The following is a 13,449-nucleotide window of genomic DNA, read 5'->3' on the forward strand; positions in this document are numbered from 1 at the left end:
AGGGACACTAAATAAAAAGAAATGGAGCAGCACTGGGAAGAACACCGTGAATTTTTGAAGACTTTTGCAGCATCAATTAATCCAAACGATCCATTGCCAGTTCGTGTATCCAGCTATAATTTGACGGAGGATGAAATTGATGGTGAAATAATTCACTGGGCTCTGCAATACTTATCCAGCAGGTGAGAATTTTTTTTAGTAGCCATGTCTCTGTTAAAAAATGTTTAAATTCCTGAAGGTTTTTGCTCAAAATTTAAAGATAAAATAGATCCAACAACGGTATACCGCTTTTTTGCGATCAACCGAAATAAAAATAATAATAATCTTAAAATTAATTATCGAAATGACCTTCCAAGTGACAATTTGTTGTATTTATCATGAATAGAACAAACACAAGAGAGGGTCACACAATCATAAACACGGAGTGACTAATCAGTCACTCGTAGTTAAGCTAATTACGCTATCCCGCGATAACTGAAATTTCAAAACAAGCAGAGATATGTTTGCCAAAGTCTTTTATTGCCTCCTTTTTTATCATTTTTTTATCAGTCACAACATTATTTGCGAAGAGCCTATTAGACAGAAACCTTTCAACAGCAGTCCGGCTTTATCAGAGGTTTGCGCGCAAATAATTCAAATCTTGCAATTTTTAGCAAAAAAATTCAATAAAATATTTCTCCACCATCAATTTCACTGCTAATTATTCACAGTTTTTTTCACTAGCAGTACAATATCTCCGAACACTCTCTCTCCATTGACTGATTCTCTCTATATTAATTAATTATGTTAATAATTGCAGCTGGTTTTACGCTGCCCATTGCCCCGCTAAGTCAATTATTATTCAGAACACAGAATAATCTTGCTATCTTCTCGTCTCTCCAAACGATAAATTCCATTCTTCAGAGTAGACAGAAAAATTGTTTCTGGCTAATTGTAGGAAACTGGCTACAAGAGATATTCTAAACAAGAACTATATATTCTTCAACTTTAGAGAGTTGAACAGCAAAGATAAAAAAAAATCCAAAAGGGCGAAGTCAAAAAGAAGTTCATTTATGATTTGTTTAAAGGAAAGCATTTAAGATAATATTTTCTAGTATACAGACTCAAAAAAATATACACACCTCTGAAGCTATTTTTCTATACTAAAGCAGGAATTGAGATCTATATTTAAATATTTTTACTCCCAGGGGGAGTTTTACAACTGGAAAAAGTGTAATGTCTTGAAGGGGAAAAGATATTCAACACTGAAGTATTCATAAAACAGAAGGATGACACAGCGACCGCACCTTAAGCTTTTCTTATTCTTTTCTTTCAGATTTCTTGAATCATCAAAATACATTTCTCGAGAATCGCTAATTTTGAGTGAATGATTCTCTACATCAGAGTTAAATAAAATAATTGACGATAGATTAGAGATCTTTAAAAGTATCATAGAAAATCTAAAATCATGAAGAAATTGGACAATCCACATAAATACAAGATTTTTGTTTACTTTTATGGCCTCTCCACACTATAGAGAAATTTATGCCCATATGTGACAGTTTTTCTTAGTCGTAAGCAATTTGCTTCAATACGGTCCCTTACTGTGTTATCACACTTGCACATTAAAATTTTAATATGATTCACATTAATTGTCGCTGGTGAGAGTCCAAATGTGTAATTTGTGTGTTTGAATCATTTTATATTCAAAATTTGATCTATTTGTTGATAAAAAGGTAGACTTGGCCCGCAAAATTTGATATAAATTGATTTATAGTATTAATGCGAAAAATTAATGCGATTTTCTCTTTAATTTTTTAATGTGAAAAATATTTATGCTTTAGGTAAATTTAAACTTATTTTTGCAGGCCAAGTCCACTTCTTTATCAATAAATAGAAAAACCCCAAATATTAAGTGACTCAAACACACAAATAACATATTTGGACGCTCACAAGCGACAATTAATGTGAATCACATTAAAATTTTAATGTGCAAGTGTGATAACGCCGTTATGGCCTCTACATACTCGGGAAATTTATGTCCATATTGAATAGATGGTGTAGGAAAAACTCTTCGATATGGACATAAATTTATCTTTAAATTTATCTATATAAATTTATCCATTAGAGACAATTTATGTTGTTGTACTTAGCGATATGAGACTTATTCTTATCAAGACAAGGTAGGAGGGGAGACTGGGGCAAAGTCACAAATCGAAAAATTCAAAATTTAATATCTTCCAGGGTAAAAAAGATAGCGGCTCAATTTTTTTTCTATAGACAGCCTCCATAGACCTTCTTCAATGTCGTAAGTTTCTTAGAATTCGAACAAGGAATTTAGAAAATAAAAAATATCGAAATTTTTAGCCCTTCTTTTGAAATATTTTCCTTGCAGAAAATAATAATTATTACCTACTTATTTTCCAAAATTAATGAACTGGTGAATATTTTCCAAATAATTTGGATTCTTTGAATACGAATCCGCTATCTATTTTAGAATTTCACAAAAGTTCCTTTTTCCAGAAATCCTTTTATTAAAAATGGCCACTTGGGGTAAAAAGTAACAAAATGTATAGAGCAAAAAGTAACAAAAAAGCGAAGCAATTTCTGATGTCTCACGGCGAAGAGAAACATCATTATCATGTCTCGCCGCTTGTTGTTGGCATTGGTCAAAAGATTTGAAGTCTTTTGTGTGCCTTTTTCTAAAATAGCTTGAAAAGCACTTTTCTCTTTTTCTCACTTTTCTTGCAGAGAAAACCGTGTTTTACAAAGGTATAGATGAATAAATTTTCTATGAAAATATGTCCTCTAGGTATTTTTTCAAATTTACGGAAGCCCGTATTGAAGTGAATCAAAATATGATAATACCCCATGTCTGGTACTATTTGCCTTATTATTTTTGAGAATAGTCACAAAATTTCCTTTTAGAAATTGGCTCGATAAACGTATTTCCTTACAAAATAGAGGAAAATTACTTTCACAAAGTTGTAGAGCGGTAAATTTCCTATAAAACTGCGCTAATTAGAAATTTTTGAAGCGCTCAAGTAGCTTGTAAAAAAATAAAATATCCGTTTTGTGACTTTTTGTCCCAGTCTCCCCTAATCATTTTTAACATGTTATATATCTTAGTGAAAGTATCTGCTAAGTCCGTATTATAGCCAGTACAGCTTCCCCCTGTAGTGTTGATGCTTTTATCATGTCCCCAGACAGAGTCGGTCAATGGCGATGCATTATATGACGTTTTTGCTATTATATTACATGACGCGTGAAAATTGTCTAAATCAGACAGTCAGATCTTTGCACCTGCAACTCGAACTCACAACTGTAACACGGTTTTCAAATTAGAGGTTTAGCCCAGTTGCCGAAGATCTGAAAATCCTAAATAACAACCAATGTTACTGGCTTTTCAGAATCTAATAAGTCATATTTACCTATAATAATCTAATTCTAATCAAAACTTTTCAAAAAACAAAATTGACTGATAAAAAATTAAAGAAGTTAAGCCGTGTGGCTAAGCCTTAGGTGTGAAGACTGTATAAGTTTAGCCAAGGATATAATCGACTAACTAAACCTTAAAAGCCATACTCTTACCAAATATGCTACTCATACGAGACCCCCATAAAAATGTATTTAAATGCAAAAAAAATTTCTGAATAGAAAGAAAAAGGAAATGAATTGTGAATGGAGTAAAATCGGTTAGATGGACAAAATCGATGTAAGATTTAAGAAACTGAGAAAGAGTTTTCCACCGTTTTCACTCTGGAGGTTGGTCACCAATGCTAAGACGGCGGTGGCAGTTATTACTCAAATATGAAATTCTTTAAACTTTGTACTTCTGAAATAGGCTTTCAAGAGCACTATGGCTCAAAAGTAGTTATACCGTTAAATCATACAACTTTGTGCCAGGGGGTACAACTTTGTGCCACCCTATTTTTAGACATGAGAACTTCTCTAGCGGAATTGGTAGTTGCGGGAAAGCTCTCCAAAAAATCTGTAAGATAGCTTTAATATACGCAAAGTGATCGAGGGTATTCCCTTTTATATGCTTGTTACCAAAGGTTGATAAAAATTCCATCATTATCTATGCTGTTTCTTCATTTTTCCGAATCTGCAGAAAAGTGTCCTCTTTAACACACCTTTCACAACGTTTCTAATTTATTCCGTGTATCTTGTTCGATTTCTTGACTATTGAGGATAAAATAGCTGAATCGACGATTTCATAGATTGTTCCCTCTTCTTGTAGTGACATGTTAATCTCAAAATGGAGAAAACGCAGTACAACTTTGTACCATTAGTTTTCTCGATAATTTGACCCCTATATAATCTATATCGTTCAAATTTCAGTGTTAAGTAATGTCTGGGACTCAGATTTTTCGAACAAGAAAAATTTGACCCTCTCCAACCCCCTGACCAGAGATATTGGTCATAAAAGAATAAATTTTGCTACTTCTTATAATAATTTAAAGACTTTATTTATTTTGAGCCGTTCTAGTTGTCAGAATTTGATCATTGATGATGGTGTAAAAAAATTAAAGATCTTATGAAAATACACAATTCCTGGGAGCATTACAACTTCTGGCGACCACCGCCAGGGGCGCTATAATCGAAAGATTGATTTTCTTAATTTCGACATCGAAAATTTCGAAATCCACATTTCCACTTTCGACGAAAATTTAGTATGTTAGCCGAGCCTGAGACATTTCTAACAATGGGTTGCACTAGCCTCTCGATGCTACTTAAATCGACTTAGAAAAAATAATTTATAAACAATATTTAATTGAATTAAATTCAAGGAAAAGGAAAATAAAACTTGTTTTTTGTATTGTTTAATTGTGAATATATTTATATATAATAGTGATGATCTGAAGCCAAAATTGTGAATAAAATCTAGCAACTAACGACGCAGATTCATTCCGGCAGTATATCTGGACGATTTCATATCCTTTAACTTCTTTTAACTTGCCATTTTAAACTAAATTATGAATTATCGAAAAACAACTCTTATATACATGTATTTTCAATAGACAACTTTAGAAATGTCCAAACCCACCATTGGCCTCTCAAATGACATAAACTCAAAGTATAGCCGGTTAATTTTAAGTTAGTTGCATGTGTTTGACCATTTTGAATAACTTTTCAAATGAGGCAACAAACTTTTGAAGCTTGAAAAATGAACAACTTTTGGAAAACAATAATTTTTTATATGAAATAAAATTAAATAATTTTTCCGAAATACATAAATAAGTTCTACGGCTAACAGGCTACTAATTTGCAAAAAGAAACATTTTAAAAAGTAATTTTTTCTCTCAACTACTTTCGAGTGTTCATTTTTTATCAACCGATTTAATTTAAATTTGGATTTTTTGGAAAGGTGTGTGAAAATTTCGAATCCGTTAGCATCCATGTCGATCGATAATGAATTGGTTAAGTATTGATAATTGAATATTTTTTTCAGAAATAAGTTTTTTACTTGGCCTTATGTTTGTTCTTGAGCTAGAGATCAAACGATAAAAGATATCGACTTCCAGCCTTCGGTGACCCCACCCCTTATAAATGGACATTATCTCGGTCGGTCTTCTGTCCTTTTTCTCTTCAGCCCCCCCCCCCTTCATTCCCTTCCAAAACATGTTTTGTGGTTTTTCTGCCCCAAGATTTTTCAATGATTTTTGAATATGTTTTGAAGGTACCCTAGGTTAACATTTCGTCCATACATACCTTATGACTGGAAAATTCGTCATTTTGAATTATTGAGGGTCAAAGTTCATATAGGGCTAATTTTTCAACCGACTTACTTAAATTGAAATTTCCAACTCGATTAGGGTAAGTGTGCCAAATTTCGGCCAGCTTGCAATTTCGGCCACCTTTTTTGCTCCTCAAATTTCCATGAACTTTTAGATTTTACGTACTCTAGAGATTAATACAATGCAAAAGAATGACAAAAAATGTAGCTTCGACAAACGAGATGTCGTGAAAAAGACGTTGGAAGAATTCCCGGAGGGCAAGGAACTATGAGAATGAGGGTGGCCGAAATAGGGCACCAAAGCTATGTCTATATTTTTATTCATTTTGAAATGTATTAAGAATAATTTTAGAGTAAATAAAGACGGTAAACTCTTTACAACGTTCCAAGCAACAGTCTTTCAGAAGAAAGAATAAAAAAAATCAATTTGTATTTAAAAGGGATAATCCTAACCGGCTTATTGTAGGTGAGATTCTTAATGTGAGCTAACTCGGAATGCTTGCAAATTCGATTTAGAGTTGAAGTTGGGGGACGCCATTCAGTTATCTTGAATCAAATTCGTGAAATTATACAAATTTTGTATTTAAACCAAAATATGAAGGATTTGGATGGACTGGCAGAAAAGTGATATATGGGTGAAATGTAGACCAGAAAGTTCTCTATAATTTTGCCATAGAACATGATCTCATCGATTACTCAGAAGCCGAGATAAGCGCGGTTTTTTGTTTCTCAACTCGTTTTTTCGATCAGATCGCCCCAAGTGTTCATTTGGTGAATTTCAACTATATGAAAGAATTGTTGTATTTTGTGAGACTTTCCATTTAAAACCCTATTTTAAGTGTCTTGGTGGAGTAGAGGCAGTCATATTGGCATCTGAGTGGTTTCAAAGCGTTATTATGGGAAAAATCAATTTTTTCACACTTAAACGGCAAAATCGGACAGATCGCATTATCTGATCGAAAAATGATGTATTGACGAAATATAGAGACAAATGTCCTCTACAATTATGTTGAAGTAATCATCAAAATCGGTTCAGCGACAGTCGAGATAATTGAGGTTATGTGATTTTGAAATTGGTTTTTTGACTGTGGCGCCCCTGGTGTTGGTCCCACGAAGTTCAAATGTTCTAGAAAGTTGTAGCATTTGGTGAGATCTTTGAATTAAGATCTCACGCGAAGATCTTTCGTTTAAGCCCTCACCCATCAAAATCGGTCACATAGAACCGCAGGTATGAATTTTTTAATTTTGTGAACTTTGACCCCTCATATCTCCGGTTCTATTGAAACCACAGCACATTTACGCCCTAGGATGATTAACTAACGGATGGAGCATTTTAATTCAGAAATTGTACATTTTTCTTAAATTCTTTATAATTTTTAAGTTTTAGATCCCACAAAAATTAATATAACACGAAATGGTAGGCACATGTACAGAGAATATATTTTTATTGAATTTAAGATTTTACTGGTGTTACAGATAGAAAATTTGTCAGAAAAATTCAAAAAATTGCGAATTTTACGTCTTTTTCATAAAGGTTTTAGGAACTGTTATCCTCGTGCAATCATTATAAATTTTGTGCTAATAACAAAACATTAGATACTCTTTCATTTGGTAAAAGTTTTAAAATGATTGCATTTGGTTTTATACCAAAACTAAAAAACCGCTTAAGAAAAAATATACCACATTTTTGTACGGAAAATGTATGAGAATGCTCCGCCCTGTTTACGCCCCAGTTTGGAAACGTCCTAGGCTGGACTACAACACTCTAAAATTTCATTAACTTGCACAAAGGAATTTTTGAGAAAAATGAGTTTGAATTTCGATAAATTTTGACGCTATCGCAGCGCCACCTGTGGTGACTTTTTCAACTTCCATCTGAAAGTGCTCATCGAGACGAAACCAGAAAGCCAAAATTTAGGTCGCTATGTTGATTAGAACCGGAGATAAAGGCCGGTCAATATTCGAAGTTTAACCCCTTATAGCTCGGGTCAGGGGTTATGGATCGACTTATGTATTTTTTTTTTGTTTGGTAGGTATAATCAAGGGCTACAACATACTAAAATTTCAGCCCGATGTATAAAGGAATTTCTGAGTTATTTAACTTAGAAAATTGAAAAATTTTCTTTTTAAAAATAGCGCCCCTAGCGGTGGTTTTATCAACTTGTGATGTTAGAAGGGGAAGTGGCATTTCATGAGAGCTTTCCAAAACGCCCTCACTTTTTAAATTCTGATAATTAGAACCGGAGTTATGGGCATTTTAAGAATTCGTCAGTTAAATCAGCATTTGTCGTAACTTCCTTTTGACAACTTTTCAGGAGACCAAATTTTCAGTTCAATATTATTTTTCTTAAAAATGAGCCCCGAATGCGATACTTTTGAGTAAAAATAATAAAATTGGGACTAATAAACTGTAAGTTAACTCGAGAAAATCTTTATAAAATTATTTAAAAGCTGCAATATTGAGAAATATGTAAGAAGAAACACAGTAATATTTTATCGTAACTTACATCATTTATAAAGCCGTAACTTCTAATGTATGGAGATTCTGGAAGTTACGACAATTTTCAAAAACACATTATATCAATTTTAATTACTCTAGTGATAATGAGTGCCTTTATTTCACTAAATTAGTCAATTAAGCTGTGGTCCTTGTCACTAAAAGCTTTTATTTTATAAATTTTATTGAATAAATTTTGTGCGGCGCATCGCTTGTTTTGTTTTGAAATAATGACAGATGGGGAGGGATTTTTCCTCACTTTTTTTCTCACAAATATCGAATTAAAATGATTTAATGTTGTATTATTCGCACTGTCTTTGGATACTTGGAAGAGTTTGTGAACGTTTTAATGAGAAATATTAAATTTTTGCTGCAAATTACAAGTCACGCAAGCGAGCTAAAAAAGTTACGGCAAATGCTGATTAGAGTAAATTTTGTATGAAAATTTGTCGTAACTTCCCCAAAAATGGAAGTTACGACAAATTCTGACAAATTTTTATTATTTAAGGGCACTTACGATAATTTTTGTTTAAAATAAATTTTAATGGGCCTATAAATGTTTCTTTTTCTCAAGTGAGTTTAATAAACAAAATTACGCCCATTCTAAATATGTTTTCTAAATTCTAAAATCCCAAAATCGCAAAAATGAAGTTACGACAAATGCTGATTTAATTGACGAATTGTTTTTTGGACTCTTATTGCTCGGGTCAGGGTGGTCGAGGGACCTTAAGTTTGGTATTGATCGAAAGCCCTAAGGCCCAGCTATAACGTACTAAAATTTGAGCCCGATCGATGCCATAGGAGCGGAGCCATTGAGAAAACAAAAAAATGGGGGTATTCAAAATGGCGGAAGGAGGGGTGGGAGGTGGGGGGTCAATGCACCAAGTTGTAATTTTCATACGATGTATAACCTTTGCCGAAAACCACAAATCGATCTCTCTTTTAGTTTAGGAGCTATTAAGCTCCAAAGAGCGGCCGGCCGGCAGGGAACGTAACTTAGCCCCCCATATATTCGTGATCAGGAAGTGACGAAACACATTTTGGCCAAGTTTGAGCGCGATCGGAGAACATGAAATTTTGTTAGGATTATAGTAGGTGAGATTGTTAAGAATCTCACCTAATATTACATTTCAAACTTGAGACTTTGACGCTTGCATGCAACTATGCCGAAATTTGGCACACTTACCCTATATATAGGTCCCAATCTTTAATGAATTAGTCAAGTAACCGTAAGTGATTTATTTTTTTCGAATTATACCTTTTTATTTGTGCGTAACGATGTTATTGATATCAAGAATATTGCAATATGAAATCTTTGTAACCAATTTTCAAAATGAACTATTTTTAACTAAAATCATGCGAAAATATATTTCACGGAGAGCTGTATCTCGTGAGCTTTCCACAAAGCTGAAACATTTTACCATCCCTTTTTTTTAACGAAATTGAAGATCTTGGTTTTTTTTGTCTACTAGAAAGTGTTCAAAGCAAGTTTGCAGCTCTGATCTTTTGGAATACAGAAAGTACCATTAAGTGGGTAAATAAAATTTAAATGCATGTCTGTGTTCATTTGCAGAAATTGTCCATCGACTCTGCTCAATCCAATAGTCCGAGCCGTTATTGAGAGAATTAAGCAGCAATGCCAGAAATCGCCAGATGTCTGTGGCTATAATCCCGAAAAGAAATGTATGTGTTCATTGGCCCAATTATAGTCCTCATAGTGGGCATTTTTTTTTTTAATTTTGCCCAATTTCAGTTTATCAACCAATTAAGTTGATGAGATCAGTCACTGCGATGGTGGATGAGGTGTGTCTGAAGGCGCTGGATAACGCAGCATTGGATTTGATGATGCCACGGATAAATCCATCGAAACTACCACCAAAATATGAGGCTTATGCTGTGAAGAATGGTCGGAGGATTATGGAGGATCGTCATGTGGTGATAGATGATTTCAATGGGTTGTTTGATGTTAAAGTCAATGAATCACAGAGAACGGGCTTTTATGCTATTTTTGATGGACATGGTGGGCTCGATGCAGCAGCCTACAGTGTTTCCCATCTTCACTACCATCTCTCTGACAGTGTTTACTATCCCAATTCACCGGCTGAGGCAATTAAGGATGCTTTTGTTCGCACAGATAAAACTTTCATCCAAAAGAATGAGTATAGAGTGAGTAATACATATAATTTTTTTTTTTTGCAGCAAAAGCAGTATTTCATTTGGTAAATTGAATATGTGCATATTTAATTTTCACTGACTAATTGCAGACACTAAAAGGTGGTACAACAGCCCTATGTGTTCTCCATCGGCCGGAGGAGAGGTGTCTATATGTGGGCTGGGTTGGAGATACTCAGGCACTTTTAGTTAAAAATCGAAAAGTTTTCCAAACTGTTAAACCCCATAAGGCCGATGATGAGGTACATTTAGCAATTTCACTTCAATTTCCCATTCATATTTTAACTATTTCATATTTATGATTGAATTAGTCTGAGCAGAGGAGAATCGCTAGACAAGGTGGTGCTTGTATAATGTTTAATGGCGTTTGGCGTGTTAATGGACAGTTAGCAATCACACGAGCCATCGGTGACGTCGACTATAAACCCTATGTGACGAGTGAACCGGAAATAATGTCCATTCCATTGGATGGCGATGAGGACTTTCTAATAATGGCTAGTGATGGCCTGTGGGATCATGTGAAGGAGGATGATGCTGCTATAACTGTATACAACATGGCAGCGCAAAAAGCTACAGGTAAGTGAGATCAATATGACAAATTTCATACACTAATTATTTTAGAGTGGCTTTGGGGAGAGCATAATCGGTAATCTCTTGAATATATGTGTGGACACCAAACAATTAGTACTGTTGTATGCTCTATTTATCATTTAAATTGTTGCACCGTCAATTTATAATTTTTCTCACTGAGAAATTTTATCTTCTTTTTTCCCCATAATATTACTCGCCCTAAATGGATTAAGATTGAGTGAAAAACGAAAAAAAGCTTCAATTAAATTTATACGGCTTATTCCTTCAACAATATACCATTAATGGTGAATTACAATTTAGACTGTAAGTTCCTAAGTGCAGATCAAATTAGTGTATGGGGAAGGTTTTGAAGATTCGTACTAAAAAAGGAGTCCAAGATTTAAGATTTTTTTACTGAATGCCACACACACCGAATTAATTATATCACTATATCAAAAAAATTTCTTACTTATTGGGTTCGTAATTCTGCCTCACAAAATTCCTGGAAGTCCTTGGATTTTCCTCTACAGGAAAATGAAAATGTAGCGGCATTTTTTACGAAGGTGCCCTGGTAAACTCAGCTTCGTACCACTTTTTCCCACCTCTGTAGGCCTCAGTTTTCCCGAAAACATTACACCGGACAGAAAAATTTTGGGCATCACTACTTAGATGGAAGTTTCATCTACTTGCTTTCACCATTTGTAGGAGGTATCACGCATTAAAAATCAATTTTAAGCTATTTTTCTAACACATGTTTTTTGACACTCGGAAAACCATTTTTTCCCTGCATTCTGACAGTTAAGAGCTTGATTAGGTGTGATTCTCTCATAATCACACCTAATGTAATCCTCGGATTTTCTCTAACACTTCCAATTGGTCTTACACAACATATTTCGCACGTAACTGATTTCAAAAATGACCAGCCACCAATTTAATGTGAAATGTGGGAAGTTCTACTTTAAAACAAGAAAAATTGAATGAGAAATACTCAAAATACATCGAAGTGACAAATTAAAGAATCACATCTACCATAAGCAGTCTAGTTACATCACTGAACAAATCAGAAAGTAGTAATCACACCTATTGTAATCCTCGAATTTTCTCTAACGTCTCGAATTTGTCTTACAGAACATTTTTTGAACATCAGTAATTCTTAGAATTACCAGTGAGACTTTTGCGCTTGCATGCAACTATGCCGAAATTTGGCACACTTACCCTACTGTTTAATTTCACAATTGTAGTGTCAGAAATTAGTAGTTAGTAGTTGCGACATAAAACATAAAACATAAAACATAAAATAAAACATAAAACATAAAACATAAAATAAAACATAAAATAAAACATAAAACATAAAACATAAAACATAAAACATAAAACATTAAAACATAAAACATAAAATTAAAACATTAAAACATAAAACATAAAACATTAAAACATAAAATTAAAACATAAAACATTAAAACATAAAAACATAAAAACATAAAAACATAAAAACATAAAAACATAAAAACATAAAACATAAAAACATAAAAACATAAAACATAAAACATAAAACATAAAACATAAAACATAAAACATAAAACATAAAACATAAAACATAAAACATAAAACATAAAACATAAAACATAAAACATAAAACATAAAACATAAAACATAAAACATAAAACATAAAACATAAAACATAAAACATAAAACATAAAACATAAAACATAAAACATAAAACATAAAACATAAAACATAAAACATAAAACATAAAACATAAAACATAAAACATAAAACATAAAACAGATTTAATTTGATTCGACCGTATTTGATTTTTTATTTACTGGCCAAATTTGACTTTTTACCGACCAAATTTAATTTTTTACTGATTTTTTTAAAAGTTTTTTACTGACCATATTTAATTTTTTACTGACCGAATTTGATTTTTTTACTGATCAAAAAGATTTTGCTCTTAACATCTAGTCTGAAGACGACTTCACACTAGAACTTTAATCTTTTATCAACTCAATATATTTTTTTTTATTTTTAAGTTTTGAAATAAATGGTAAAAAGTGATCTACTTTGTTGACAAGTGTTTTAGTTCATGCAAATTGTAATGTATGATTAATTGGTGAATCATTCCAAAACGTGATCATAATTAATCTCATCATAACCCTTTGGCTTTTAATACGTTTTCTCAATGAAATTGTCTTTTTGTCATCGAAAGCTTTTTTATCACCACACTACAAGATCTTTAATAATCTATAAAGCAAAACATTTTGTGATATAATAAAAAAAAAATTAAAAGACACTTAAGGTCAATCCATCGTGTTTATGAAAATCACGAACACATGCGATGAAAATAATAATGATATTCTGTGTTATTTTGATAGAAAACTTAATTAGTGAAATTGAAGTATTGTAAGCTATTTCGACGAAAAAAAAAGAAGAAATATTTCTTTTATTTGTTTACGGTATTATGCCTTGATGCATAAATTAATGCGAATTT

General features: G+C 32.8%; 1 protein-coding gene across 2 annotated transcripts in view; it reads left to right on the top strand.

The window, feature by feature from the left end:
- Positions 1-21: 21 nt before the first annotated feature.
- Positions 22-13,449, top strand: part of LOC129799357 (serine-rich adhesin for platelets-like) — a 77,454-nt gene continuing 64,026 nt past the window's right edge. For both annotated transcript variants that reach the window (XM_055843174.1, XM_055843175.1), the window contains exons 1-5: positions 22-182; positions 9,790-9,899; positions 9,970-10,382; positions 10,481-10,630; positions 10,700-10,964. In XM_055843174.1, the coding sequence (XP_055699149.1) occupies positions 22-182; positions 9,790-9,899; positions 9,970-10,382; positions 10,481-10,630; positions 10,700-10,964 (1,099 nt within the window). The remainder of the gene's footprint in view (positions 183-9,789; positions 9,900-9,969; positions 10,383-10,480; positions 10,631-10,699; positions 10,965-13,449) is intronic.

The sequence above is a fragment of the Phlebotomus papatasi genome, chromosome 1 (assembly GCF_024763615.1).
Source record: "Phlebotomus papatasi isolate M1 chromosome 1, Ppap_2.1, whole genome shotgun sequence".
NCBI lineage: Eukaryota > Metazoa > Arthropoda > Insecta > Diptera > Psychodidae > Phlebotomus > Phlebotomus papatasi.